Source organism: Musa acuminata, chromosome BXJ1-7 (genome assembly GCF_036884655.1).
Source record: "Musa acuminata AAA Group cultivar baxijiao chromosome BXJ1-7, Cavendish_Baxijiao_AAA, whole genome shotgun sequence".
In the NCBI taxonomy this organism is placed as follows: domain Eukaryota; kingdom Viridiplantae; phylum Streptophyta; class Magnoliopsida; order Zingiberales; family Musaceae; genus Musa; species Musa acuminata.
The window spans coordinates 31,994,285-32,020,044 of NC_088333.1; the positions used below are offsets into that span (position 1 = coordinate 31,994,285).

The 25,760-nt window shown below is 37.6% G+C and overlaps 1 protein-coding gene across 1 annotated transcript; it reads left to right on the plus strand.

The window, feature by feature from the left end:
• Positions 1-15,761: 15,761 nt before the first annotated feature.
• On the plus strand, positions 15,762-19,273 carry LOC103973532 (uncharacterized). The gene is made up of 3 exons (XM_009388121.3): positions 15,762-16,110; positions 18,471-18,801; positions 18,894-19,273. The coding sequence occupies exons 1-3, from the start codon at positions 15,833-15,835 to the stop codon at positions 18,975-18,977; spliced, it is 693 nt and encodes a 230-aa protein (XP_009386396.2). The 5' UTR covers positions 15,762-15,832; the 3' UTR covers positions 18,978-19,273.
• Positions 19,274-25,760: the final 6,487 nt, after the last annotated feature.

Below are 25,760 nucleotides of genomic sequence, written 5' to 3' on the forward strand. Positions count from 1 at the left end.
AAGGATATAAAGGCAGTTTACAGTTATGATTGAAATCAAAACATAAACGCAAACTGAAATATGATGATCGTACGAAAAAATAGATTTACATCTAAACACTGATTCGGAAAGTGCAAAGCTTGAAACCCGATCGTATATGCGCAGAAAGCAGTAAGCTTTAGAGGAGGTTTGCAGTAAAGATAATATGCTCAAAGTAAATGCAAACCGAGATTTAGAGTGGTTCGGTCAATCTTGACCTACTCCACTTTTGGCTTCCTCCACCGACGAGGTCACCGACGTCAACTAGAGGCCTTCTTTCAATATGCGAAGGCCAACAACCTTTTTACAGTTTCACTCCTTTTGACGGGCTTAGGAGACAACCCTTACAGAATTTTCTCTCCTCTCTTTACAACTCAGAACTTGGAAGAACAGAGGGAGAAGAACTTTTGGCCTTTACAACAATTTTGAGCTCTAAGAATCACAGAAAAATATCAAGATTTCGGTGTGTATTCTGTGCTTTCTTAGTGCTGAATGGGTGGGGTATTTATAGGTCCCAACCCAGTTCAAATTTGGAGCTCAAAACTGTCAATTCCTGGAATTCCGGGATCAAGCAATTGCACCTCCTGATTGGAGCGGTTGCACCGCCTGGCAGAGCTCGAAGACTGAGCCTCTGGGCGGTGCTACCTCTTGTCAGGGGCGGTTGCACCTCTTGCCAGAGCTCGAAGACCGAGCTCAGGCGGTTGCACCTCCTGACTGAGGCGGTTGCACCGCTTGGCAAAGCTCGAAGACTGAGCTCAAGCGGTGCCACCTCCTGTCAAGGGAGGTTGCACCGCCCAGTCTCGCTCGGAGACTGAGCCCAGGCGGTGCCACCTCCTGGCTGGGGAGGTTGCACCGCCCAGTCTCGCTGGGAGACTTAGCCCAGGCGGTGCCACCTCCTGGCTTGGGCGGTTGCACCTCCCACAGCAATCAGGGTCCGAATGGGTTGATCCATTCAACCCAATTTGGGTTTTTTAGGGGCCCAATTGCCCTAAGATTAAGTTAATGGGATCACCTCCCATTTCTAACTTAATCATTGTGTTAACTACGATAATTCCTAAGACAATTTCTGCAGCTTGCTTCGTTGCGTCAATCGCTTCTTCCGGCGAACTTTCGTCGATCATCCGATGAACCCTCGGTGATGCTCCTGCGGACTTTCGGCAAACTCTTGGACTTGCGACGATTCACTTGGCGAGTTCCGACGAGCTTCTTTGGCAAGCTTATGAACTTCTCGGATTTGTTCCCGCAAAACCTCCGACGATTGTCCGAACTTCCGTCGAACTCTCGAACTCCCAACGTGATCATTGCCTTGACTCCGGCGCAACTCCTGCTGCATGTCTTTCTTCCATCGTAGTTAATCCTGCACACTTAAAACAAAACTTCGATCGAGATAATTAATCCTAAGCAATTAACCAAGTTGTCCGGCATGTCATTGGTGCCTCGACGCTTCGTCCGATTCTTCGGCGCATCATCCTCTCCTGCAGCCTATTGCCCAATCGGCAAGTTGACTCCGCAACTCCGATATCCTTGGCACAATACCCGCTCTTCTTGGCTCGATGCCCGAGTCCACGGCCCGAAGCCTTCTGTTGATACGTCGACCGATCCACCGGCCCGACGTCCAATCTTCTGACATATTCCTCCGGCACAACATGATTTTCCTGCTTTAATTGTCTCATCCTGATCGAAGCATCCTGCGTCACTCAAAACGCAGATTAAATCATAAACATATATCGAGTAGTTTCATCATGAAAATACAAGATTCAACAGCTATATCATGAATAGGGTTCTAATAAGATCGTCCCTATCAAAAACTCCCTATAAATTATGGAATAACAAAAAACCAAATATTTCCTATTTTTAAAGTTTTCAGTTGTAAATGCTTTAATTTGAATGAAAGGGATGCCTTAGGAAAATTTGATGCTAAATCCGATGAAGGCATCTTTCTTGGTTACTCTTCCGTTTCTAAGGCTTTTCGGGTTTTTAACAAAAGAACCTTAGTAATAGAAGAATCTATTCATGTAGTTTTTAATGAAATTTCTGATTTAAATAAAAATGATTTTGATGATGATCTTGGTTTTGATAATTTGAATTTTAATGAACCCCCTCCTCAAAATAGCAACTTGGATGAACCTTCTTCCGAAATTTCTTTACCCAAGGAATGAAAGTATATAGATGCTCATCCAAAGGAGCTAATTATAGGAGAAACATCAAAAGAGGTTCAAACTCGTTCCTCTTTCAAGAATTTTTGTGCTAACACCGCCTTCCTTTCTCAAATCGAACCTAAATGCATTGACGAGGCCTTAAAAGATGATTTTTTGGTTATTGCAATGCAAGAAGAATTAAATCAATTTGAGAGGAATAAGGTATGGAAGCTTGTTCCTAGACCCAAGCAAGACGAAATGAGTCATTGGTACTAAATGAGTCTTTAGAAACAAGCAAGACGAAAATGGTATCGTGGTTAGAAACAAGGCTAGATTAGTGGCCAAAGGTTTCAACCAAGAAGAAGGTATCGACTACGAAGAAACCTTCGCTCCTGTGGCAAGATTAGAAGCCATTTGGATGCTCCTTGCCTATGCCTAAGTAATAATTTTAAACTGTTTCAAATGGATGTCAAAAGTGCCTTCTTGAATGGTTTTATTTCTGAAGAAGTATATATCGAACAACCTCCCGGATTTGAAAATTCTCTTCTACCTAATCATGTATTCAAATTGACTAAGGCTCTCTATGGTTTAAAACAAGCTCCTAGAGCTTGGTACGAAAGGCTTAGTTCCTTTCTTATTTCAAATAATTTTACCAAAGGCAAGGTTGATACTACATTGTTTATCAAACACTTTGAAGATAATTTTCTTATTGTGCAAATTTATGTTGACGATATTATTTTTAGCTCTTCGGATGAATCACTATGTGAATCATTTGCCAAATGTATAAGTCATGAATTTGAAATGAGCTTAATGGGTGAATTAACTTTCTTTTTAGGATTACAAATCAAACAACTTAGTGATGGTATATTTCTTAACCAATCTAAATATACATTAGAATTGTTAAAATGATTTAACATGGATAATTCAAAAGCAACAAACACCCCGATGAGTACTTCGACTAAGTTAGATTTCGATGAAAATAGTAAAAATTTCGATCAAAAAACATATAGGGGAATGATAGGTAGTCTACTCTACCTCACCGCGACTAGATCGGATATTATGTTTAGTGTAGGACTTTGCACTAGATTTCAATCCAATCCTAAATTATCTCATCTTAAGAGTGTTAAAAGAATATTTAGATATCTTAAAGGAACTCCAAATTTAGGATTGTGTTATCCAAAATCTGATAAATTCGATTTAATAGCTTATGCAGATACCGATTTTGGCGGATGCAGGATAGATAGAAAAAGTACATCCGGAACATGCCAATTTTTAGGACATGCACTTGTCTCTTGGACTTCCAAGAAGCAAAATTCAGTTGCACTATCTACGGCGGAAGCCGAATACATTGCTGCAAGTGCATGCTGTGCACAAGTTATTTGGATGAAAAATACATTAGAAGACTATAAAATTCACTTAAAAAATATTCCCATAAAATGTGATAATACAAGTACCATATGTCTTACTAAAAATCTAATTCAGCACTCTAGAACTAAGCACATCGACGTTAGGCATCATTTCATACGTGATAATGTCCTTAACAATAATGTTGTTTTAGAATTTATTGACACAAAGCATCAATTAGCAGACATTTTTACAAAAGCCTTAAATGAAGACCAATTTGAATTCATTAGAAGGGAACTAGGCATGTTAAATTATTCCTTAAAATAAGCTTATTTGAATATGACAAATATCTCATCCTTTTCGTTCCTTTGTGAATTTGACTTCATCCTTCTCCTTCAATTCCAAACGACATATTACCCTTCTCCTTTTACTTTTGAATGAAAACTGAACCCTCCTTTTAGATGTATTTTTAAAATTCTGGATATATGCTGATTTTTTTTTCGAATGGATGCTGATTTTTTTCTGGATGAATGCTGATTTTTTTTAGGTGAATTCTGGATAAATATTTTTGGCAAATTTGAATGATTAATCTTAATGCTGAATTCTTTCTCTAATGATTTTATGATCACAAATTGTGTGCTTCAAAGTCTCATCTCCTTTTTGTTGATGACAAAGGGGGAGAAAAGTGATGACTTGTACCATTTTGATAGCATGACTAATATGAATTGCAAAAGCTTGTATGATACGAATGTCTTATATGCCTTGCAAAATCTTTGAGAATATTGCAAGATTGATTGATCATATTGAAAGCATGCCTTACATCTATATCATGAAATTCATGTTGAAAATCTTTATCTCCTGTCGTAGTAAAAATCATCCCTTATCATTCGACTTGAAAATTATCTTTAACGAAGTTTCGTATTTACTTATGCTTAATGAGAATAACGATAAGTTCAATGATTAGAACTTATCGGTTTATGCTTGAATTCAATGGGATGGAATTCAAGTGTTTTTATCTTCTCATAATATAGCATATAGATAGGGGGAGTTATGTTTAACTCGGTCATCAATTGATTGTCATCATAAAAAATGGGGAGATTGTTGAATCTCGGATTTTGATGATAAAATCAATTGATGGGTTAATTGATCTAATCCATATTATTGAGTTAAGTGTGTAAGATTAACTACGATAACCAGAAAACATAAAGCAAGAATACCAGAGTCAAGTTCGATGGACGTTTAAGAGTCCGAAAAATCGTCGGAGATACTATCGGAACCAACCGAGAAGAAATCAGGAACTTGTCGGAATTTTTGGAAGTTCAATAAAGAGATCGTCGGAGGTTCGCGGAGATCACCAAGAAGGCTCGGCTACTCGTTGAAGTCGTCACAAGATCGAGAGCCTTTTGGGAGTCCGTCGGAAGAAACCCGAGAGCATATCGGAAGTCCGCCGGAAGTTCATCAGAAAGCTCATCGGAACAAGACTCGACGTTGAAAACTTTCTTGGGATATTTTTAGTTATGTAGTTCACATGTAATTAGGATTAGGATTAAAAGATAATCCTATATCCTGGTTATGGGCCAATTGGGCCCAAAATTAGACTTGGTTTGGGCTGAGATTAAAGCCCAACCTGTGAACCGAAGGGTCTGGCGGTGGCACCGCCCAGCACCCGAGAGCCAGGCGGTGGCACCACCTGGCTGGGCGGTGGCACCGCCAATACACTATCAGTGTCAGACACTGACAGGCGATGGCATCGCCAACATCGGGAACCAAAGAGAATTCAAATTTTGGAGCCCAAAATTTGAATCCTCTAGAGGCCTATAAATACCCCTCAATTCTCAACTGAGATTACAACTTTTTGAGAAGCAATTGATTGAGAGAAAGGTCTTAGAAATGTCTTAGCAAGTCTTGTTTTCAATTTGCTAGAGTATTCGCCTCCTTCTTTCTTGCTGAAAATTTGTAAGCGTGTGAACCGCTTGTAAAAGGTTGTAAGAGGGGTTTTTGCCCTTCCCCTTCAAGAGATTTGCTAGTGGAAGGTGGGAGCCTCATCGAAAAGGGCCTCGCAAGTGGATGTAGGTCATTTGACCGAACCACTATAAAATCGGCGTGATCTCTGGTTTGTATTTTCTTATTGCTATTTACATTACTGTAAACCTTCTTACGTGCTTTATTTCCTCATTACCTTTGCTGCACACATTTACGAACACACGTTCAAGTTAAGCTTTTCAAGTTCGGTTTTTATCGTACGAAAGATTTGTCGAAACTAACGTTTTAATCCGCTGCACTAATTCACCCTCCCCCCCCCCCTCTTAGTGCCGCTCTGATCCTAACACCAATAAGTTGGAATCAAGGATGGAGCGGTGCAAGTTGGTGGGATACCCCAAGGAAACTTGTGGGTATTATTTCTATCATTTTGAGGACCAAAAGGTCTTTGTAGCCAAGAGAGCGGTGTTCCTTGAGAAGAAACACATTCTTAGCGGAGACAATGGGAGCATGATAGAGTTGAGCGAGGTCGGAGAACCTAGCTCAAGCACCACTCTACAGCCCGAGTCTGTTCAGGTACCTAACACACGAGTTTCAACTTTATGTAGGTCCGACAGAGTATCTCATCCTCCTGAGAGATATGTAGGACATTTTAAAGGAGAGGATGTTGAGGATATTGATCCTCAGACCTACGAGGAGACTATTATGAGTATAGACTTTGGGATATGGCAAGAAGCCATGAATTCTAAGATGGATTCCATGTACTCCAATAAGGTTTGGAACCTAGTTGATGCGCTTGAGGGTATTATACCTATTGGTTGCAAGTGGATTTTTAAGAAAAAGATTAGAGTAGATAGAAAGGTAGAGACCTATAAAGCAAGGCTAGTGCTAATGGGTATCATCAAAGGCAAGGTGTTGATTATGACTTCGTTAAGAACGAAGATGAGCCTTGTGTGTACAAGAAGGTAAGTGGGAGCGCTATCACCTTCTTGGTGTTATATGTGGATGACATCCTGATCATTGGGAATAATGTAGAAGTGCTATCTATAGTGAAGACTTAGTTATCTAGACACTTCTCCATAAAGGACTTAGGGGAAGTATCCTATATCTTAGGAATTCAGATCTATAGAGATAGATCCAAGATTATGCTTGGCTTGTCTCAATCCAGGTACATAGACACCATTGTCAAAAAGTTTGGCATGGAAAATTCCAAGAGAGGTCTCATACCGATGAGATATGGGATATTGATTTCTAGGAGTATGTCCCCAAAGACTCTTGAAGAAAGGACGAACATGGATAGGATAACCTATGCCTCAGCAATAGGATCTATCATGTATGTCATGCTATATAACAGGCCTGATATAGCGCATACTCTGAATGTCACGAGCAGGTATCAAGCGGATCTAGGCTTGGAGCACTGGAAATCAGTAAAGTGTATCCTTAAGTACTTGAGAAGAACTAAGGATATTTTACTTGTATATGAAGGTAGTAGCCTCCGGGTTGAAGACTACATGGACTCGAGTTTCCAGTCTAATGTCGATGATAGCAAGTCAAATTTGGGGCATGTATATACCCTGAATGGAGGACCAGTATGCTGGAAGAGTTCTAAGCAAGATACTATTGTTAACTCGACCACAAAGGCAGAGTACATTGCTGCAGCAAAGGCAGCAAAGGAGGGAGTCTGGATGAATAAGTTTATCACAGATCTGGGAGTCGTACTAGGTAGCGAGGAGTCGATTTCCTTATATTGTGACAACTACGGGACGATTGCTTAAATGAGGGAACCTCGACCTCATCAGAAGTGTTCTAAGGATGTTCCAGCTTATTAGAGAGATCGTGGCCCGACGAGATGTACTAGTGGAAATAGTTCCATCTGAAGATAATATCGTGATTCACTGATAAAGTCATTGTCTCAGATTGTCTTTGAGCATCACAGAGGTCTGATGAGGATCAGATATATAGGCGATTGGCTTTAGGTCAAGTGGGATATTGCTAATCATAGGTGCCCTACAAGCCAATCACGTGAGTGATGGTATGTGTGACTTGACACACAATCTTTTTGCTTATTATTATTTGGTATTTTATCACTTTATATTGATTGTTACATATATGCATATATATTGTGATGTCCATTAATCTATGCAATGAGAATCAGATTGTGATGAGATCATGATAATGAGACTGATTTGCCTTTAAACACATACCCTAAATAATCCTGGTCATAGGTTACTTGAGAGGGACATCGAGATAACCGGACAGACTATTGTATTGTATACCTGTCCATATGATAGAGGCAGCTGGTCTCATAGCTGCTCGTGTGAGGACACTAAGGATATAGTGTATGTGCTCATTAGAGAATGAGTTCACTAATTGATCCGCTTACAGAATACTGGATGGTTGATGATGCCTTATTGTTAGACAGCGATTCTATAGTCCTAGTAGTGTATCTGGTCCTTAGATATGAGACACCAAAGATGTCATGTATTAGTACTCCACTATTTGATACCGAACTTATAGGTTTGGAAGTTCTAAATCTAGTACAGTCATTTATTGTGAGTGGCAGCTAGCCTTATGAGGGCTATTGAGTATCGATAGAGGATCATCCGCTCTTGGTATCATAAGAGGAATATCCTATATATTCTTGCTCAAACAAATTCTTGGTCAAGGTCATTCGAATTGAAAGAGAAAGAGTTCTCCGAGAGAATTCGATTAGAGCAAGACTCGAGGAGAAACTGTATTGGCTTGATAGCACCAAGCCTGGTATATGGTATCTGAGATATTAGATGGATGAGAGATTATAGGTACATGGTAACTGAGGACAGATAGGTCCAAAGGATTGGATTCCCCTGTATCGTCTAGGGACTACGGTGTAGTAGCCTAATATGTCCGTAGTCGATGAGTCGAGTGAATTATTATGGATATAATAATTCACTGAGCTAGAAGGAGTTCTGACAAGTATGATTCATGGCCAACTCAATATTGGGCCTATAGGTTCGAATATGAGATATCCGCTGGAGCCCCTATCTGATTGGATATCCGAGAACTAATAAGAGATTATTGGGTAAAGACCCACTAATCTAAGAGGCTTGGGTAATTAGTTGGAGATTCAATACCCAATAATGCAGGATTCATTAGGGTTAACTATGGGTCTCTATAAATAGGAGAGAACTAAAGGTCATAGGCTGAGGGCTTTTTAGTAGCCACCTCCTATTCTCCTTTCCCTTTCTCCTCCTCAGATAGTAGGACTAGAGATTTGAGGAGAGTAGTTGTAGTCTTACTCTGTGGATCATTGCTAGAGAGGATAACGCTTGACCTCCTTCATCCCTCCTTCATCCACTCCTATAAATCTACAGGGATTCAGGGATATACGATCTCCTCAGGTAACACAACTATCTTTCTGACATGCAGTTTTTGATTTTGCGGATTTCGTGCACCAATCTTCGCATAACGACAAACACATATTGGGAAATTTAGGATTTTTGTTTTATATTCTTCTGCTGCGCATATGATGTTACTCCTAGATTTTCTAATACCAATCACGTGAGTGATGGCAACTGTGACATACTACGATGATCTCTTTGCTTATTATTATTGGTATTTTATCACATATTATATGAATGTATATTGTGATGTCCTTGGATCTGTGCAATGAGAATAGGATCGTAATGAGATCATAATAATGAGACTGATTCGCCTTTAAACACATATCCGAAATAATCCCGGTCATAAGTTACTCAAGAAGGACATCGAAATAATCGGATAGACTGGTCCGTTGTATACTTACCCATATGATGGTGGTGGTTGGTCTCATAGTTGCTCGTGTGGGGACACTAGAGGTATAATGCAAGTGCTTATTGGAGAATAAGTTTATTGGTTGATCCATTTACAGAATGTTGGAAGGTTAATAATACCTGATACCAAACAGCAATTCTGTAGTTGTAGTTGTCTGTTTGGTCCTTAAACTTAAGACACCAAAGATGCCTTATTTAAATACTTCATTCTTGGACGCCGGACTTACAGGTTTGAAAGTTTTAGATCTAGTACAATCGGTTCTCGGGAATGGTAGCCAACCTTACGAAGATAATTATATGTCAATAAAGGATCATCCACTCTCGGTATCGTGAGAGAAATATCTCTTATATGCTCGCTTAGATAAAATCCCTAGCTATGGTCATTTGGATTGAGAGAAAATAAGTTCTATAGGAGAATTCGATTAGAGCAAAACTCAAACAAGATTTCCTATGGGCCTGACGTTACCATGCCCAATATACGATCTTTAGGATATTAGATAGATGATGAACTATAGACACATGGTAACTGTGGATAAACAAGTCCGATGGATTAGATCCCCTGAACCGTTTGGAGACTATGACATAGTGGCCTAGTACAATCATAGTCGATAAGTCAAATAAATTATTATAGAGATAATAATTCACTATATTGGAAGAAATTATGTGTTAGAAGGAGTTTTGACCGGATCGATAGAGGTACGAGTATGAGATATTCACTAGATAAGATCCAATTGGATAATTGGATAAGTGGATGAAATCCAACTAGATAGTTAGATAGAGATCCAACTAGATAATTGGATAGAGATCGAGAATGGGATATAGCTAGAGGGTGGTTCCCCTCCTGGAGATATACGATCTAGTAATAGTTCTAACATGATACATATAGTTTTTCGATTTTACAATTTTCTCGTGCACTAATCGTCGCACAACGATCCAGTACTTAACTTTGAAAAATCAAAATTTATTTTTGTTTTTACTGTACATGAGATATCGACTAGTAGATTTCCCAGCATGTTATCAGAGAAGAAGTAAAACAATAGTGATTGAAGCCATGTATAATTGCTATAAAGATATCTTATAAGACAATAATGGATGACATAGGTCAAGCATTAATCGAACACTTAGGATGGATCATAGTGTGAGCATAAAAGTTATCTTTATATTATTATTATATAAAAAATTAATATTAAAATATAAATTTTAAATAATATTAGATTTAAATTTAAAATGTGTACCTGATTTAACTAGAAGATGATTATAGTGAAAAAAAGATAGGAATACAGATTTTACAAGTTTATTGATATATTTTAATATTTTTTACATGGATTTGATTCTAACTAATTATTATTTTATTTTTCTAATTTTCAAATTATTCTAAAATATAAGAATTAAAAATTTTAAAAATGATAATGAAGATAAACTACTTGAATTTGTTAAACTCCACTCGGTGTATGGTTGTATTGGTATAATCACGAGATCTACAAGCAATTGGCAAGGTATACAAATTATTTATAAAAATATATTTTTATTATACAATCATAACTTCTAATAATTTTTATTTTTATTTTATTTTATAAGAAATATATTTTGGTGGTGATTTAATCAAAGGAACATGTCATTGTGGATGTGAAATCGAGGATGGCACCAATAAATTATTGGTTGACTAGAAAACTCTTGGGTAAAGCATGGCGTGATAATAACTATGACAAAAATTATATATTACATATACTTAATAAGAAAAAGATGAAGAAATTGATAGCGAATAAGATAACGAGGACCATGACTAAGAAGAAGATGATAATGACATAGAAGTTTAAAAGTTTGGTTTCTAATTTTTATGCAATCAATTTTTATAACATAGTGAAACTATTTTATTTAAAATCTACGAAAGGAAAAGGTTACATGGTGTATGCTTTATACGCTTGATTATATTATATGGATCTTTTATCATTATGCAAATTATTATATTCTTATTGAAGTTAAGAGTTTATAATAATTATTTTTTAAGTTATATATAGATAAACATAAAATATAAATTATTAGGCATATAAGGAGGTGTATATATAATGTGCTGGGCCGGGCCCAAATGACACTTTCACGGCTCTCGACCTTCCCAGATCCCTTGCGGTTTCAACAATCGACACAGATCCGGCGTCGAGAGGGAAGATGGTAAGCGAATAACCTTCCTTGACTTGATATCTGGAAATTTACCTTTTCTTCTTGGAATTTGTTCATGGTTTCTTTGCGATCGGGATTGCAGGTGTGCTTGGCGTGCTTGTTGCCTCTGTTCTTGATCCCCGTGGTCAACGCCTTGCCTCTGCTCTTCTATTTCATCGTCGTAAGCGCTCTGATTTCGTGATTCCTCCCGTATCACTGAGATTCCTTTGTGCGATCAATCGAACTAATGGTTCTGCAAAGTTCTTCCTTTTGATCATCGGTCAGATGTCGGTCTTTGTCTTCAGCAAATTAAATCTTACATTGTGCCTTATTTTTTTGTGCTTTTGAGTCTCTTCATATATTAGTAGTTGTTTCATAACGCATATAAAAACTTCTCTGGATCATCACATCATACCTGTTCAAGTTTAGCCCGTTCGATGTTTTTTCCCCGTTACTTTTCCCAGAGATCATTTTTCCCCCAAGTTGAACTGTGCTTCTTATAGATGCCTCACGAATGTTAGATCAGTTATCTGGCTATGAATTTTAGTTTATATGCACATACTCTTTTTTAAGTTATTGCTTGTGTTTTGGTTGTACAACAGTTGTAGCAGCTTTGTTCTATCTGTGAATAAATAAGGAAAAGGTTCGTGCTTTTAGCTTATGGAACCCTGGCATATGATATGTTAATCACTTCAAATTCATAATTTCTGTCTAAGAGCTCGTCTTTAACCATGTTGATCTTTATTGTTCTTCTTATTGTTTACTTGTAAATTAATCCATATTTTTGCCTTCAATCTCCCAAGTTGGCTTCCTTACTACTCATATCACACCCTGGGTCTGCTTGCATATCTAACTTCTTTTTATTGTACCTTTGTTGGGTATTATGCATTAATATTTAAGCTCCTTTTCAGCCACCTATTGGCATGTCACATGTATGCGCCACAGGTGCCATGCAATGTTCTGGGCTTCACCCCTACCACCTTATGCTGGATCTTAAGTTTTTTTCTGTTTACTTGCTGAATTAATGAACATAAAACAAATAATTCTATTCTAGCAAATTTAAGGTGGGTGATAGATGAGGAAATTTTGAATCTACAATTCCTCTGCTCAAACTGCCAGTAGAGTTTTACATTGGTGACTGTAGAAGCGAAGTTTGAAGATTACTGCTCAAGAGACTACACATAATGTATATTATAAAACTTTGGTACATGTTGCATTAGTTGTTTGAATATATAGGAGCAGTTCATTCCACTTCTTGAAGATAATAAATTACTTTTTGTCACATACCTATTGTAAGCAATATCGTTACTGAGGTACCTATTATGTTTTGTGAAAGGCAACCTTCAAGGGATACTACCACATGTTTTATAAATCAGTTATCTTTGCCATTTCTTCCAGATGATACAAAACATTTGGTGTCCTAATTTCATCAATAATTGATTAAGTAGATTAATAGAATAAGTTTGTATCTTGATCACATTTAGCATCACTACGGTATTTAAATGGTTTGCAATAACAGTCCTTTACACTAGTTATTGAAACATATTCATTGTACCATGTGGTTCTTCCTATATATCTTCTTTCAGAATAAACCATTTACTTATCTGTATGTTCTTCACATTCTTACAGGGTAAAATATATTGGCTTTTTGGCTGGGAATACAGAAAGCCTGAAAGGGTGCCACCTTCTTGTCCTTACAAGCCTGCAGTCAAGAAGATTGTTGATGTAAGCTAATGCTTCTTATTTATCAGGGAAATCAAGTACTTTTGTTTCTTTTACTGGATACCTGTTTATAATAACTTGTTGAGGAGCTAGATTTGTTTCCCTTTCTCAGTTGATGCAGAAAGAGAAACTATGACTCCTACCACTGCAAAGCCACATTGGCACAACACACGCTAGTTGTATATGCAATAAAAAGCTCTACTCTACAACACATGATATTGACAAGCTATTATGTTAATTTTGGCTTTTTAGCTTACAGCTTGTCCCAATAGTAAGGAAATTATGGAAGTATTTTTCTTGGTTTTATAACCTAATGGTAGAACCCTAAGGTTTTATCGTAAAAGAAATAGAAGAAATGGAAGAAAAAGGGATGATCACTTCGAGGGGATCGGCCTCCTTGATCGCTTCGAGGGGATCGGCCTCCTTGATCACTTCGAGGGGATCGACCTCCTAGGGTTTGGTCCACAGACTAGAATAATATTTCCTTCATTGATTGGTTCATTGATTGATTGATTGAAAGAAAGTGTTACATCACTATTTATAGAGTTCCACCTAGAGTCCACTAGGAGTTGGACTCTTAATAATAAATAAATAAATATTAAATAAACTTCTACCTGACTCTAATTGAACTAAACAAACTCAATAAACATTATTCAAAGCTCATAAAATAAAAAGGTCCTAACAACTAACTATAATTAGCTTCCTACCAACTGGCCTTTGAGGTTATTATCTTTGGGTTTTATCTCTTAAAGTTACATCACATAATATTTAGCACAATCTTTTAGAGTGTTGAGAGTTTGTTGGAAGATTGATCATGGATCTGTCCTGACGTTGTATTTTATTGCCAAGTCAGTTACCTACATATCCAATTTGGCTGGGAAACTTGTTATTTTGGTTTATCAGTGTAAAAACTGATATAAGCTTTGAAACTGATTTCTGGCATATACATGGCCTAAAGCATTTTAGGTAGCTAGTGACATGGTCTCTGTCACTTCAATTGGTGTTATACATCATGCTGGCTGGTTAGGATAACAAGTGTTCTCTTTGGCTTATTTGCTTTATAGTGTCTGAAATCAAAGGTTATCCATGTCTAGAAAAGATTATTGTGGTCAAAAGTAAAAAAGAAAAAAAAAAGCTCTCTATGGTCCCATCCTTGACTAACATATATTTCTAAGCAGAGACAAATGTTTGGGAAATAGTGTAAATTGGTATGGTTAACACTAACTGCACCTGTGTTGTTTGGAGGATTCATTTCCTTATATTTGACATCTTACATGTTCACTTGTTTATTTGAAGAAACCTGTTAAGCCTTTCCATTTGAAGATATGAGAAATATAGAGTTATGCAGCTTGTTCGAAACTTCTGGAATCTCTGATAATGTAGTGGATCCAGAGGCACTGAATGATGGTTCATTTTGTTCTACTTGTATTACTATGAAAATTTTCTTTTTGTTTCTTGAAATGCATTCATATTTTAATGCTGTAGTCAATGACAGCAGTTACTACAACATTCTGACAGCCTTTCTACCTGGGAGCTTTGCAACATGTGCATGAAACATTGCTTCCTTAACCATCTGCTTGTTCTCTTTAGACTGTAAATTATGCTCTACGTTATTGAACTATAAAAGTCGAAACATTAATGCTTTTATGGACTATAAACCCTTTTTGCATGCTATCTTTGTTTTTCTACATCCACTGTATTTGACTGATCTATGTCGCAGGGCTCAAGCGAGACTGAGTCATCAGTGGAACCTCAGAGATCTGGTACAGAAGGTGACAAAAATGAATAATCATAGCCAATAGGGTTTCTTGTTGGAACGTATTTGTGTACGTTTGATGTTGCAATCTAAACTTGTGATAGATAGCATGTGAAAATAAACCTGTACCGACGGCCTGAGTAGTGCTCCTCTGTAACTTGATATCAGTGTGCTATACTCAATCCAATTGAGAGGGGAACAAAGGTCCCCCTTTTTTCTCTTTCCATGGATGACAGTTGAATCAAAGCTCTGTTGTTGTGGGAAAGAAATGAGGGAGAGAATGAATGTAACTGGAAAAAAGAGTTATAGAGGATTAACATTTTCAACAGAAGTGTTCTGAAAGTTCTGTTAATGCTGTGGAATTCAAATTCACATGTCGACATGTCCACAGATTGTATTTTGTTCTGTGTATTACAAAGTGTCTTCTAAATTATTGATTTAAACTCAATTTTACACCTATTATTGCCGTCACTTTGGGGTATGATTGCTTATAGCCAGAAACCTTTACATGTGCCAGTTGCAGGTAAAAGAGGCGAACGTGATGTTTGAAGAGACAATACGAGGAAAATATTTACAAGTACGACATGAAATGTTTTGAACATTAAATTTATTTTGTAAGTGAGATGGATCGCAGTCTTGTCCTGTGATTAACTCATTATTTTTCGTATAAATATCTATGAAAATAAAAAAAAATTTGTATTATTTTTTAGTGATAATTAAAAAAAAAGGATAGATAGGTCAATAACGGTGTCCTCATTTTTCCACCTGGATGGTCTACGTGTCATCTCTTCGTCCACGTATATCCCTGGGCGCTGATGAGCACTCCGCGGGCCATCACGTGGGACGCGTACCGACTCAATCGCTGACCGCCTTCAAAAGACCGCCACGTGATCAGCTTCTCGAGGGCATCGACCGCGCATCTCCCGATGGTCGGAGCTGTAGCGGCGCCGCCGCTTCGCGGGCGGATCCTTACCGCGCTCCTCCCGTGTCTACGGCTAGGGCTTCGCCCGCTCTCGTCGTTCTCTTGGGCCGATCCCGACCCCGCCTCCACTGGGTCCGCATCCACGCCTCCCTCTTCCTCCTCCTCCTCTTCATCGTCACGGCGTCAGCAGGGGAAGCTCCCTCACCGTCTGTCGTCGGTCGTTGACGCCATAAATGAACGGAAACTCCAGCCTGAGCTACGCGGCCGAGGCAACGCCATCAGGTCATCGCGATTTCGATTCATATTCTTGGCATGTTCCATGTGATCTTCTAGTTCTTTGGAATGGGTTGCATGGTTTGTTTGTTATTATTTAGGATTATCATTAATCATAGCCTAATAGAACTCCTCCAATCTTCGAGGTCGTTACTCATAACATAATATAATTCCTGCCAATCTTGAAGGAGGGAATTAGAAGAAGACCGCAGCCCATCGGTGATATGATGGAAGGATTTTTACCTAAAATCCTTTTGTCAAAAATTCTGTTTTTATATTTTGCGTAACAAACAATGATGTGAGGACAAAAAGCCACCTTTGATGATCCTTATGTCCTCTGCTTCCATCCCCTTCACCTTGCTATGAAGAATTGGTATTCTATTATTCTATTACTTGATAAAATAATTTTCCGCTTAATATAAATCAGGAAGGAGTACACGAGTCTTCCTCTACACCTGTGTGAAGGCTAGTTTTGCATTCTGAACCCATGAGACCAATATCACTCGGAGCAGTCATACCTCTTTGCCATGCCCCTTAGTCACCTTACTTCTGCCTTGTAATTGGACAAAGTCTTCATCTATTTTCATGAGATATTTCCTGTATTTGTTCTCATTGTTATTTATAATTCTGAGCGATATTATTTTTTTGCTTGTGCCTAATCATGTACATACCAGCAATCCACTTTCTTTTATCCTGTCAATCAATTAAAATCCAGTTGAGACTGATTATTGATATGGCCTCTGTGTAACCTGTCTAGAAATGAACTCCTAGTTGGTTATTGGATGTCTAATCTTCATATGCTTATTCTGACTCCAAATTTTCAACCTTGATGAGTGTTGTAAATTTGGTGTGACGCTAATGCTCATGCCTTTCATCTCTAGCATGTGTAAAATGCAAATGGGGTTTTGAGTTAGTAAGTGCAGAATGCTTAAAATCATCATTTGACTGTTATATGATCTTTAAATTGGACATACCAACTATGTGGTCAATCATAAGATGTCAATGACTTCTATGCATTAGTATACGACAAACAAAATCAAAGCTTTGCCTGCACAGTACCACGATTTTTCTCAAAAAATGCATGATTTCTTTTAGGAATATGAAACTGTATTTCACAGCATGGTAGAAAAACCGAATTTATAATTATATGAAAAAACTCAAACAGCACACCGGCAAGATCCCCTTCAGGCTTATCAAATAAGACCAAGCAGAGAGATCCTAACTATCATGTCTTTTATTATAAATCCAATAGTGTGGTCTTAAAATGAATATATATGATTTTGGAATAAAGAAATGACTGTAGCTCATTTAAGAAAATAGAGGACTCAGAGACATCATACTCATCAGTCTTCTTCATGATGCTTCTGTACATAAAAAATTGATAATAGCACCAGAGAATGTGAAAGTGCAAATATATTTCCAGGGCATGGGCATCTCTTGCACTTCCGTGCATGTTCGTGTGCGTGCATGTGCATGTGTGTGTGTGGGTCTGTGTGTGTGTGTGTTACCAAAGCCATGAAATCTTGTAAATCCACCTACCACAAACCTAATCCCTACCTTATTTTCTTGTCTGCTTTATTTCTCTTTCTTTTCCTTGAAGAAAATATCTCAACACCTTTGGTGGATATGGAAGTTAAGCAGTTTATATGAAAGCTCATGTGTGACAACCTGATATGTATTGTATGCGTTGTCTTTCTTTCTTTTCCTTGAAGAAAATGTCCCATCACCTTTGGTTGATATGGAGGCTAAGCATTTTATATGAAACATCATCCGCAACAAGGTGATACATAAGGTTCTCTTGCAGTTTTTTTTTCTGCCATTATGGAACTTGGGAAGAATCAGATATTTGCATTTGTCTTATCATGATGCTATTTCTGCAATCCGATTTGAATGCATCTGATCTTTGCATTCATCTAAACATGAAGAGATTCTCTTTTGGTAATTCATATCCATCACTCCAAGTTGCTTTGTTGTTGTTGGTGTATCTCTCAGGTGTATTGATTAACTAATTTGATGCAAGAAAGAAAATGCTTGAATCAAAATAAAAATATTATTTTTCTACAAGACTTTGATTTAGGAAACATCCATCCGGTGATCAGTGTTTTCTGGTTTTGCATCAGGTATTGTATGACATTGTCACTGCTTCAGGATCAATAATTGAAAAACAAAGGAAAGGGCTTTATTATAATAGTGATAACTGTTCAGTATATAGCTCTATGTGATGTGATCATGTACTAAAGTAACTTTTATGCTATCCTCCGAATCTTGTGTGCTCGGACTTTCTTCTGTTGGATGGGGATCTGATTGTTACAGTTACATATAAAAAAATGCTTCTGAGCTTTTTGGATGTATTATGGTCCCCTTGGCAGGTCAGAGACTGATATAGTCAATGTTGTGGAACAAAGGATATGGCATTCCATGGAAGAAGGGCATTTTGAGAACCTACCTGGAAAGGGCCGACCTCTTAACCTCAACCCAAACCCGCATGTGGATCCTGCAGAAGACACCTTATACAGAATCCTATCAAGAAATGGTTGTGCACCTGAGTGGGTGGAACTGAACAAGGAAATTCGCAGAAAAATTACAGAGTGGAGGCTGGCCTTGAAGAAAGCTTGGGCTAACAAATCAGATCCTGAAGACTCGAAGTGGCAGGATGATTCAGAGATTCTCAAGGCTCAGATGCATGATATCAATGACAAGGTGAATCATTTTAGATCCATTGTTCTTTGTCTTTCATTGATGTGTATTGACGTCAGATTTATCGAGTTCTTCCTCATCGACATATATTGCAGGTTCTTAGGTACAATCTCATTGTGCCCTTTGGCCGTCAAATGTTTGGGCTCAAGTGGGAGAAAGAAATAGCTAAGTTGGAATAACCATATATATAGAGTCATTCTGTTGTTTATGGTAGTAATGTTATCCTCCATTCTCTAGTAGATATATCACTATTACAGATATGCAGGAATTCATCATGGATTGTTTAAGAATGTTAGTTGCTTTCGCATGACGCAGCTGGAAAACAAGGGGTGTGGATGTGATCAGGAAAGGAAAAATCTCTATAGATCAAAACATGTGAAGCTAGTATTCCAAAAACATGCATCTATTTTGTATCTTTCATTGTCTCAAAGTGAATATGACCGTCAAGATCTTATGAACTCGGAAGTTTTTGTTAGCATTTTTGTTTAAGAGGCAATTCATGTATTAAAGGTAGAAAGAAAGCAATCTCTGTGTTTTCTGTTTTCAGTAGTGTTTAGCTATCTTTATTGATAAATAATTCTTGCATGTTGTCGATCGAAACTTGTGAGTGTTTGTTTTGAGAGTCACAATCAATTAGATTAAATTTTGTGCAAGTAATATTCATAAGAATCCAAAAGTGTTTAGCTATCTTAATTGATAAATAATTATTTTGTGTAAGTAATATTCATACGAATCCAAAAGTGTTTAGCTATCTTAATTGATAAATAATTCTTGCATGCTGTTGATCAAAACTTGTGAGTGCTTATTTTGAGAGACGCAATCAATTAGATTAAAATTTGTATAAGTAATATGTTGAATCTTGATGATAAAACTAAAATCTGCGTTTTGAGTAATATAGGACTAGTTTTGATTAGGAAGGTAAATTGATTAAAGTAAGAGGAATCAAATGTTGGGTCGGAGTAGAACATATCAGAAGATTGAACGTCGAGCCGGAGAATCGATCGATGTGTTACCAGAATACTTCGGGCATCGGGCTTAGAAGAGCGAATATTGCGTCAAGAAGATCTGAGTTGCCGAGATCAATAAGTCGATTGGGCAAAAGGCCACAAAAGATGATAATGCGCCGAAGGATTGGACGAAGCACTGATGAACCAATGACATACCGGACAATATAGGATTTGCTTGTAATCGATTATGTCTAGATCGAGTTAGTTTAGAGTCTAATTGAGTCGATTTAGAATGTAATTAGGTCAACTCAATTAGGTGACTAATTGGGCCTGAATCAAGGCTGAATTGGGCTTGTTGTTTGGCCCATTAAGTGTATTGTAGTAGGGTCTGGCGGTGGAACCGCCCAGACTTAGTGATGGTACCGTCTATACATAATCTTCAAGGTTGTGTCAGGCGACGGTACCGCTAGATTGGGCGGTGGTACTGCCTAGACAGTCTTCAAGATTGTGTCAGGCGATGGTACCGTCTAGACATAGTCTCCCAGACTGTACTAGGTATCGCCAGACTGAGCGGTGGTACCGCTAGTACCCGGGATAAGACCTTTTTTTGCTCTAAGTTTGAAGTATTTGAGGTCTATAAATACCCTAACTATTCCTACATGGAGTAGTAAGAATTAAGCACGAAATTGAGTTAAAAAAGGGGGAAAGAAAAATTGAAAACTCTCTTAGGATTTAGAGTCCCATCTTCCTACTATTTAGAAAGTTCTTCTAAAAGGAGACGTGAGGTCTAAGAAAGAAAGGTCGTAAGGATTGTCTCATAAACCCGTGAAAAGGAGAAAGAGTGTAAAAGGGTAGTTGATCTTCGCCCATTGAAGGAAGATCGTTAGTGGATGCCGGTGGCCTCGACGGAAGAGGAATCAGCAGAGTGGATGTAGGTCACGACGATCGAACCACTATAAAAATCTGGTTTGCATTTCTATTTGTGCAATTTACCTTACTGCAAACTTCCTTGATTTACTTTCTCATTACACTCTTACGAATGCTTTCAAGTTTAATATCTTTTCGAAATGAGTTTAATCGATACAAAGATTTTTGAACCGACGATATTTTTATCCGCTGCATACTTCACCCCACCGCCCCCCCCTCCTCTCTTAGTGCCAACTCATTCCTAATAGTTGGTATTAAAGCTACGTTATTTCTTGTGTGGTTTAACACCCAAGAGAAATAACTCTTTTCGACTTTCAAGAGGGATTTTCAATCGTTCGTCCTCCCATGTTCAATGGAATAATTTAGAGAAGAAAACTTTTTCTTTAAATGCTAGAGCTATGAATGCTCTATTTTGTGCCTTAAACAAAAATGAATTCAATCGGGTTTCTACTTGTGAAACGACTTCTGACATTTAGCAAACACTCGAAATTATACATAAAAGCACTAGTAGAGTTAAAGACTCTAAAATAAATATTTTGATGCATGATTTTGAATTATTTCGTATGGAACCAAGCGAGATTATTTGAGACATGTACACCCATTTTACGGATGTCGTAAATAGTCTAAAAGCTCTTGGTAAAATTTTTTTGAATCTTGAACTTGTGAATAAAGTTTTATGATCAATTTCTAAAAATTGAGATTCAAAAGTAATGACAATACAAGAATAAAAGAACTTGAACCATTTTCCGATTAAAGAACTGATTGGGTTGTTGATGACCTACAAAATGAGGTGTAAGGCATATGATGAACTTGATGAACATAAGAACAACCTTCTAAATAATATGAAGGATTTAACACTTCGAACAATAGAAGACCACTCGAGCGAAAGCTCAAGTGATGATGACATAGAACTCCTCACAAGTAAATTTATAAAATTTATAAAACATGAAACTAAGAATAAAAATGAAATTAAAAAGAAAAAACTATCAAAGAACAAGAAAGCATTCAAGGTGACTTGGGATGAAATGAGTGCATCCGAAGATGATAAGCAAACTAATGAAGATGAAGTGGCAAACTTTGTTGAATCTTAGATTTTGATGATGAAGTCAATTGTCATTTGGTTATCTAATCCGTATGTTGAGATAAGTGTGTAGGGTTAACTACGATGGCAGTAAGACATGCAGTAGGTGTTAAGCCGGAGTTAAGACCAAGATCACGTTGGAGGTTCGAGAGTTCGTCGGAAGTCTGGACAGTCGTCGAAGGTTCTGCAGGAACAATCCGAGAAGTCCAGGAGCATCGCCAAGGGTTGTCTCCTAAGCCCATCAAAAGGAGAAAAGCTGTAAAAGAGTGGTTGGCCTTCGCCTATTGATGGAAGACCTCTAGTGGACGTCGGTGACCTCGTCGGAGGAGGAAGCCAAAAGTGGATGTAGGTTAAGATTGACCGAACCACTCTAAATCTTGGTTTGCATTTACATTCTATTCTTTATCTTAACTGCAAATTGCCTCCATTGCTTTACATCAACTATACTTTCGTTTGCTCTCAAATTAAAGATCTTTCCGAAACGATTTTCGTACGAAGTCTTTTTGAACCGATGAAAGTTATTCGCAGCACTAATTCAACCCTCCCCCCTCTTAGTGCTCTTGATCCTAACAATTGGTATCAGAGCAGGTTTACTCTCAATTGGATTAAAACCCAAGAGAGATGACATATGCCGGAAACCAAGAGGGTCATTCTATTACACGTCCGCCCATGTTCAATGGGACAGACTACACCTATTGGAAGACCTGAATGAGGATCTTCCTTATTTTCATAGATTTTTGAACTTTAGAAAATTGTTGAAAATGGATTTTCAAAGTCTTCTCTTCCAATGATCAATTAGAATGAATTGGAGAAGAAGTCTTTTGCTCTAAATACAAAGGCTATGAATGCCTTATTTTGTGCACTTGATAAAAATGAGTTTAATCGTGTTTCGATTTATGAAACTGCATTTGATATTTGGCATACACTCGAAGTGACTCACGAAGGCATGAGTAGAGTAAAAGAGTCGAAAATCAATCTTTTAGTACATTCTTATGAACTTTTTCGAATGAAACCGAGCGAGACCATAGGTGACATGTACACCCGTTTCACGGATGTCGTTAATGGTCTAAAAAGACTCGGTAAAAGTTTTTCGAATTTCGAGCTCATTAATAAAATTCTAAGATCCCTTCCAAATAGTTGGGACCCTAAAGTCACTGTTATTCAAGAGGCTAAAGATTTAAACAACTTCCCTCTTGAAGAATTAATCGGGTCATTAATGATCTACGAAATGACTTGCAAAGCTCATGAAGAGCATGAGGACACCCTTCCAAAGAACAGAAAGGATATGGCACTTAGAACTCAAGAAGACCACTTGAGAGAAAACTCAAGTGATAAGGACTTTGACGATGACTTGGCACTTCTAGCAAGGAAATTTAAAAAATTCATTAAAAGAAATAAATTTAAAAATGACACTAAAAATAAATTTGAACCCAAAAAGGACCAAGTTATTTGCTACGAATGCAAGAAGCCGGGACACTATAAAAGTGATTGTCCCCAAGCCAAGAGAGAACACCAAAGAAGAAAGCGCTCAAAGCAACTTGGGATGACTCAAGCGCATCCGAAGAAGAGGAGTCCAATACCGAGCAAGTTGCTCATTATGCACTCATGGCCATCGGGGAGGAGGTATCAAATTTAATTGATGCAGATTTATCATTTGATGAATTATTAAATGCTTTCCATAATTTATTTGATGAATGCAAAATAATTAATAGAAAATATAAATTGTTAAAAAAGGAGCATCATATTCTTGTTAGTAATTTTGATAAATTAAAAATTAAATATAATGATAATTTAATTCCATGTACGAAATGTCATGACTTAGAAGTACTCCAAAAGGAAAACTTGTTACTCAATGACACCTTAAAGAAATTCGAGGTTGGTAGTAAGTCCTTGAACATGATTCTTACCGATAAGGGTCGCATTCCTAAAAGAAGTGGAATCGGATTTGTGAGAAGCTCTCACCAAAATCCAACCACTTTCATTAAAGGCCCTATCTTGCTTGTTTCGCACCAAAACAAGTGCAACTTTTGTTGCAAACATGGACATAGAACATATCATTGTCCATTCAAAAAGATTAGTCCTAACAAATTGATTTGGGTTCCTAAATGAACCGTAATAAATTCCATGCAAGATGACAAATAATTTAGATCAGTTTTTTAGGCACCCAAGATTAAATGGGTATATAAAAATCATCCTTTTTTATATAAACATATATCACCACAAGCTAGGAGCAAGAGATGGTACCTTGATAGCGGATGCTCAAGGCCTATGATCAAGAGATCCAAAATGACTCATAACGCTCTCTAGCTAAAATGACAAAAAGAGGATCAGTAAAATTGAAACTATCAATTACAAAATGATACTGATACAATCCTGTTTGATCCCTCAAATTTTGAAACTCATGATTTCCCCTTCACACATCCTCTGGAATTCCAAATTCATCGGATACATTTCTTCAATTTTTTTCCGGATCCAACTATATCTTACAAGATCACGAACTTACGACTTGCAAGCCAAGTCTGCATACAAATCATGAACTAGCAAGCCTTACAAGCTTGCATAACAAGTCATGAACATATTGAAAACTCTATCATAAACACATTTGAGTTGAGTATGCATTTCACAATATCTATCATGAACGTACCAAATTTTCTCATCTTGTGATGGAAACATTTACATAATTAAGGTTGGCTGCTCCACAAATAAAAACTCTCTTTAAATTGAAAACACCCACATCAGCCCATACAGCCCTGAAAGCAGTGCTCACTACCTGTAGGCGATGGCACCACCCAGTTGGCGGTAGCACCGCTGGCTGTCACGGGTGGCAAGTGGTTGCACCGCCCAGCCAGCGGTGCCACCGCCCGTAACCTGCCCCTTTTTAAACCCGAGCTAGGGCCGACGATAGAATCGACCCCAACTCATTCTCTTCTCCTCCTTGCAGCTCTAAACTCTTCTCCAACTTTATTCCTCCCCTTTAGCTACCAAAAAACTGTCTATTTCCTGCAAGATCAAGAATCAATCCTATTTCCTCTTGAAGATCTCAACTAAGGTATTCTAAAAACAAACCTTTGATTTCTCTTTTGTTTGATCTACTATTGCTTATTGTTTATTTTCCTAAATAGTAGTATTTATGGGTTCTAAAATATCCTCTAGGGACAAAGGAAAGAGGAGATTAGAAGAAAACTTTGATTCCACACTTTTTTATTCAAATCTACATCCCGAAAAATTTGCTTTTATAGAATTTAGAAATGTTTATAAGGGAATGTATGTTGATCTAGATGAACTAAGTGATTTAGAGCCAATTCAATAGTTTGCAAATCTAGATCTTCTCCCAATCCTACAAATAAGTGAACCCATCTACCCTAGACTTGTTAGGTTGTTTTATAACAATCTACATGTAGATGAAGAAGAAAGGGTGTTTACCTATCTTTTAGGACATCATATATTCATTACGGATAGATCCCTTTACGACATCATAGGCATCCTTGTAAAAGATAGAGGTTGTTATTGTTAGGATCGGAGCGGCACTAAGAGGGGGGGGGGTGAATTAGTGCAGCGGATTAAAACGTTAGTTTCGACAAATCTTTCATACAATAAAAACCGAACTTGAAAAGCTTAACTTGAACATGTGTTCGTAAAGGTGTGCAGCAAAGGTAATGAGGAAATAAAGCATGTAAGAAGGTTTGCAGTAATGTAAATAGAAATAAGAAAATGTAAACCAGAGATCACGCCAATTTTAAAGTGGTTCGGTCAAATGACCTACATCCACTTGCGAGGCCCTCTTCGATGAGGCTCCCACCTTTCACTAGCAAATCTCTTGAGGGGAAGGACAAATATCCCTCTTACAACCTTTTACAAGTGGTTCACACTCTTACAAATTTTCAGCAAGAAAGAAGGAGGTGAACACTCTAGCAAATTGAAAATAAGACTTGCTAAGACTTTTCTAAGACTTTTTTCTCAATCTATTGCTTCTCAAAAAGTTGTTATCTAAGCTGAGAATTGAGGGG

What these genes read in the sequence shown, in the direction of transcription:
- LOC103973532 (XM_009388121.3), top strand. Translation starts at nt 15,833, where the DNA reads ATGGTCGGAGCTGTAGCGGCGCCGCCGCTTCGCGGGCGGATCCTTACC. An exon ending in GGCCGAGGCAACGCCATCAG is followed by an intron (nt 16,111 to 18,470) that starts GTCATCGCGATT and finishes TCCCCTTGGCAG; the next exon opens with GTCAGAGACTGATATAGTCA. An exon ending in TGCATGATATCAATGACAAG is followed by an intron (nt 18,802 to 18,893) that starts GTGAATCATTTT and finishes CATATATTGCAG; the next exon opens with GTTCTTAGGTACAATCTCAT.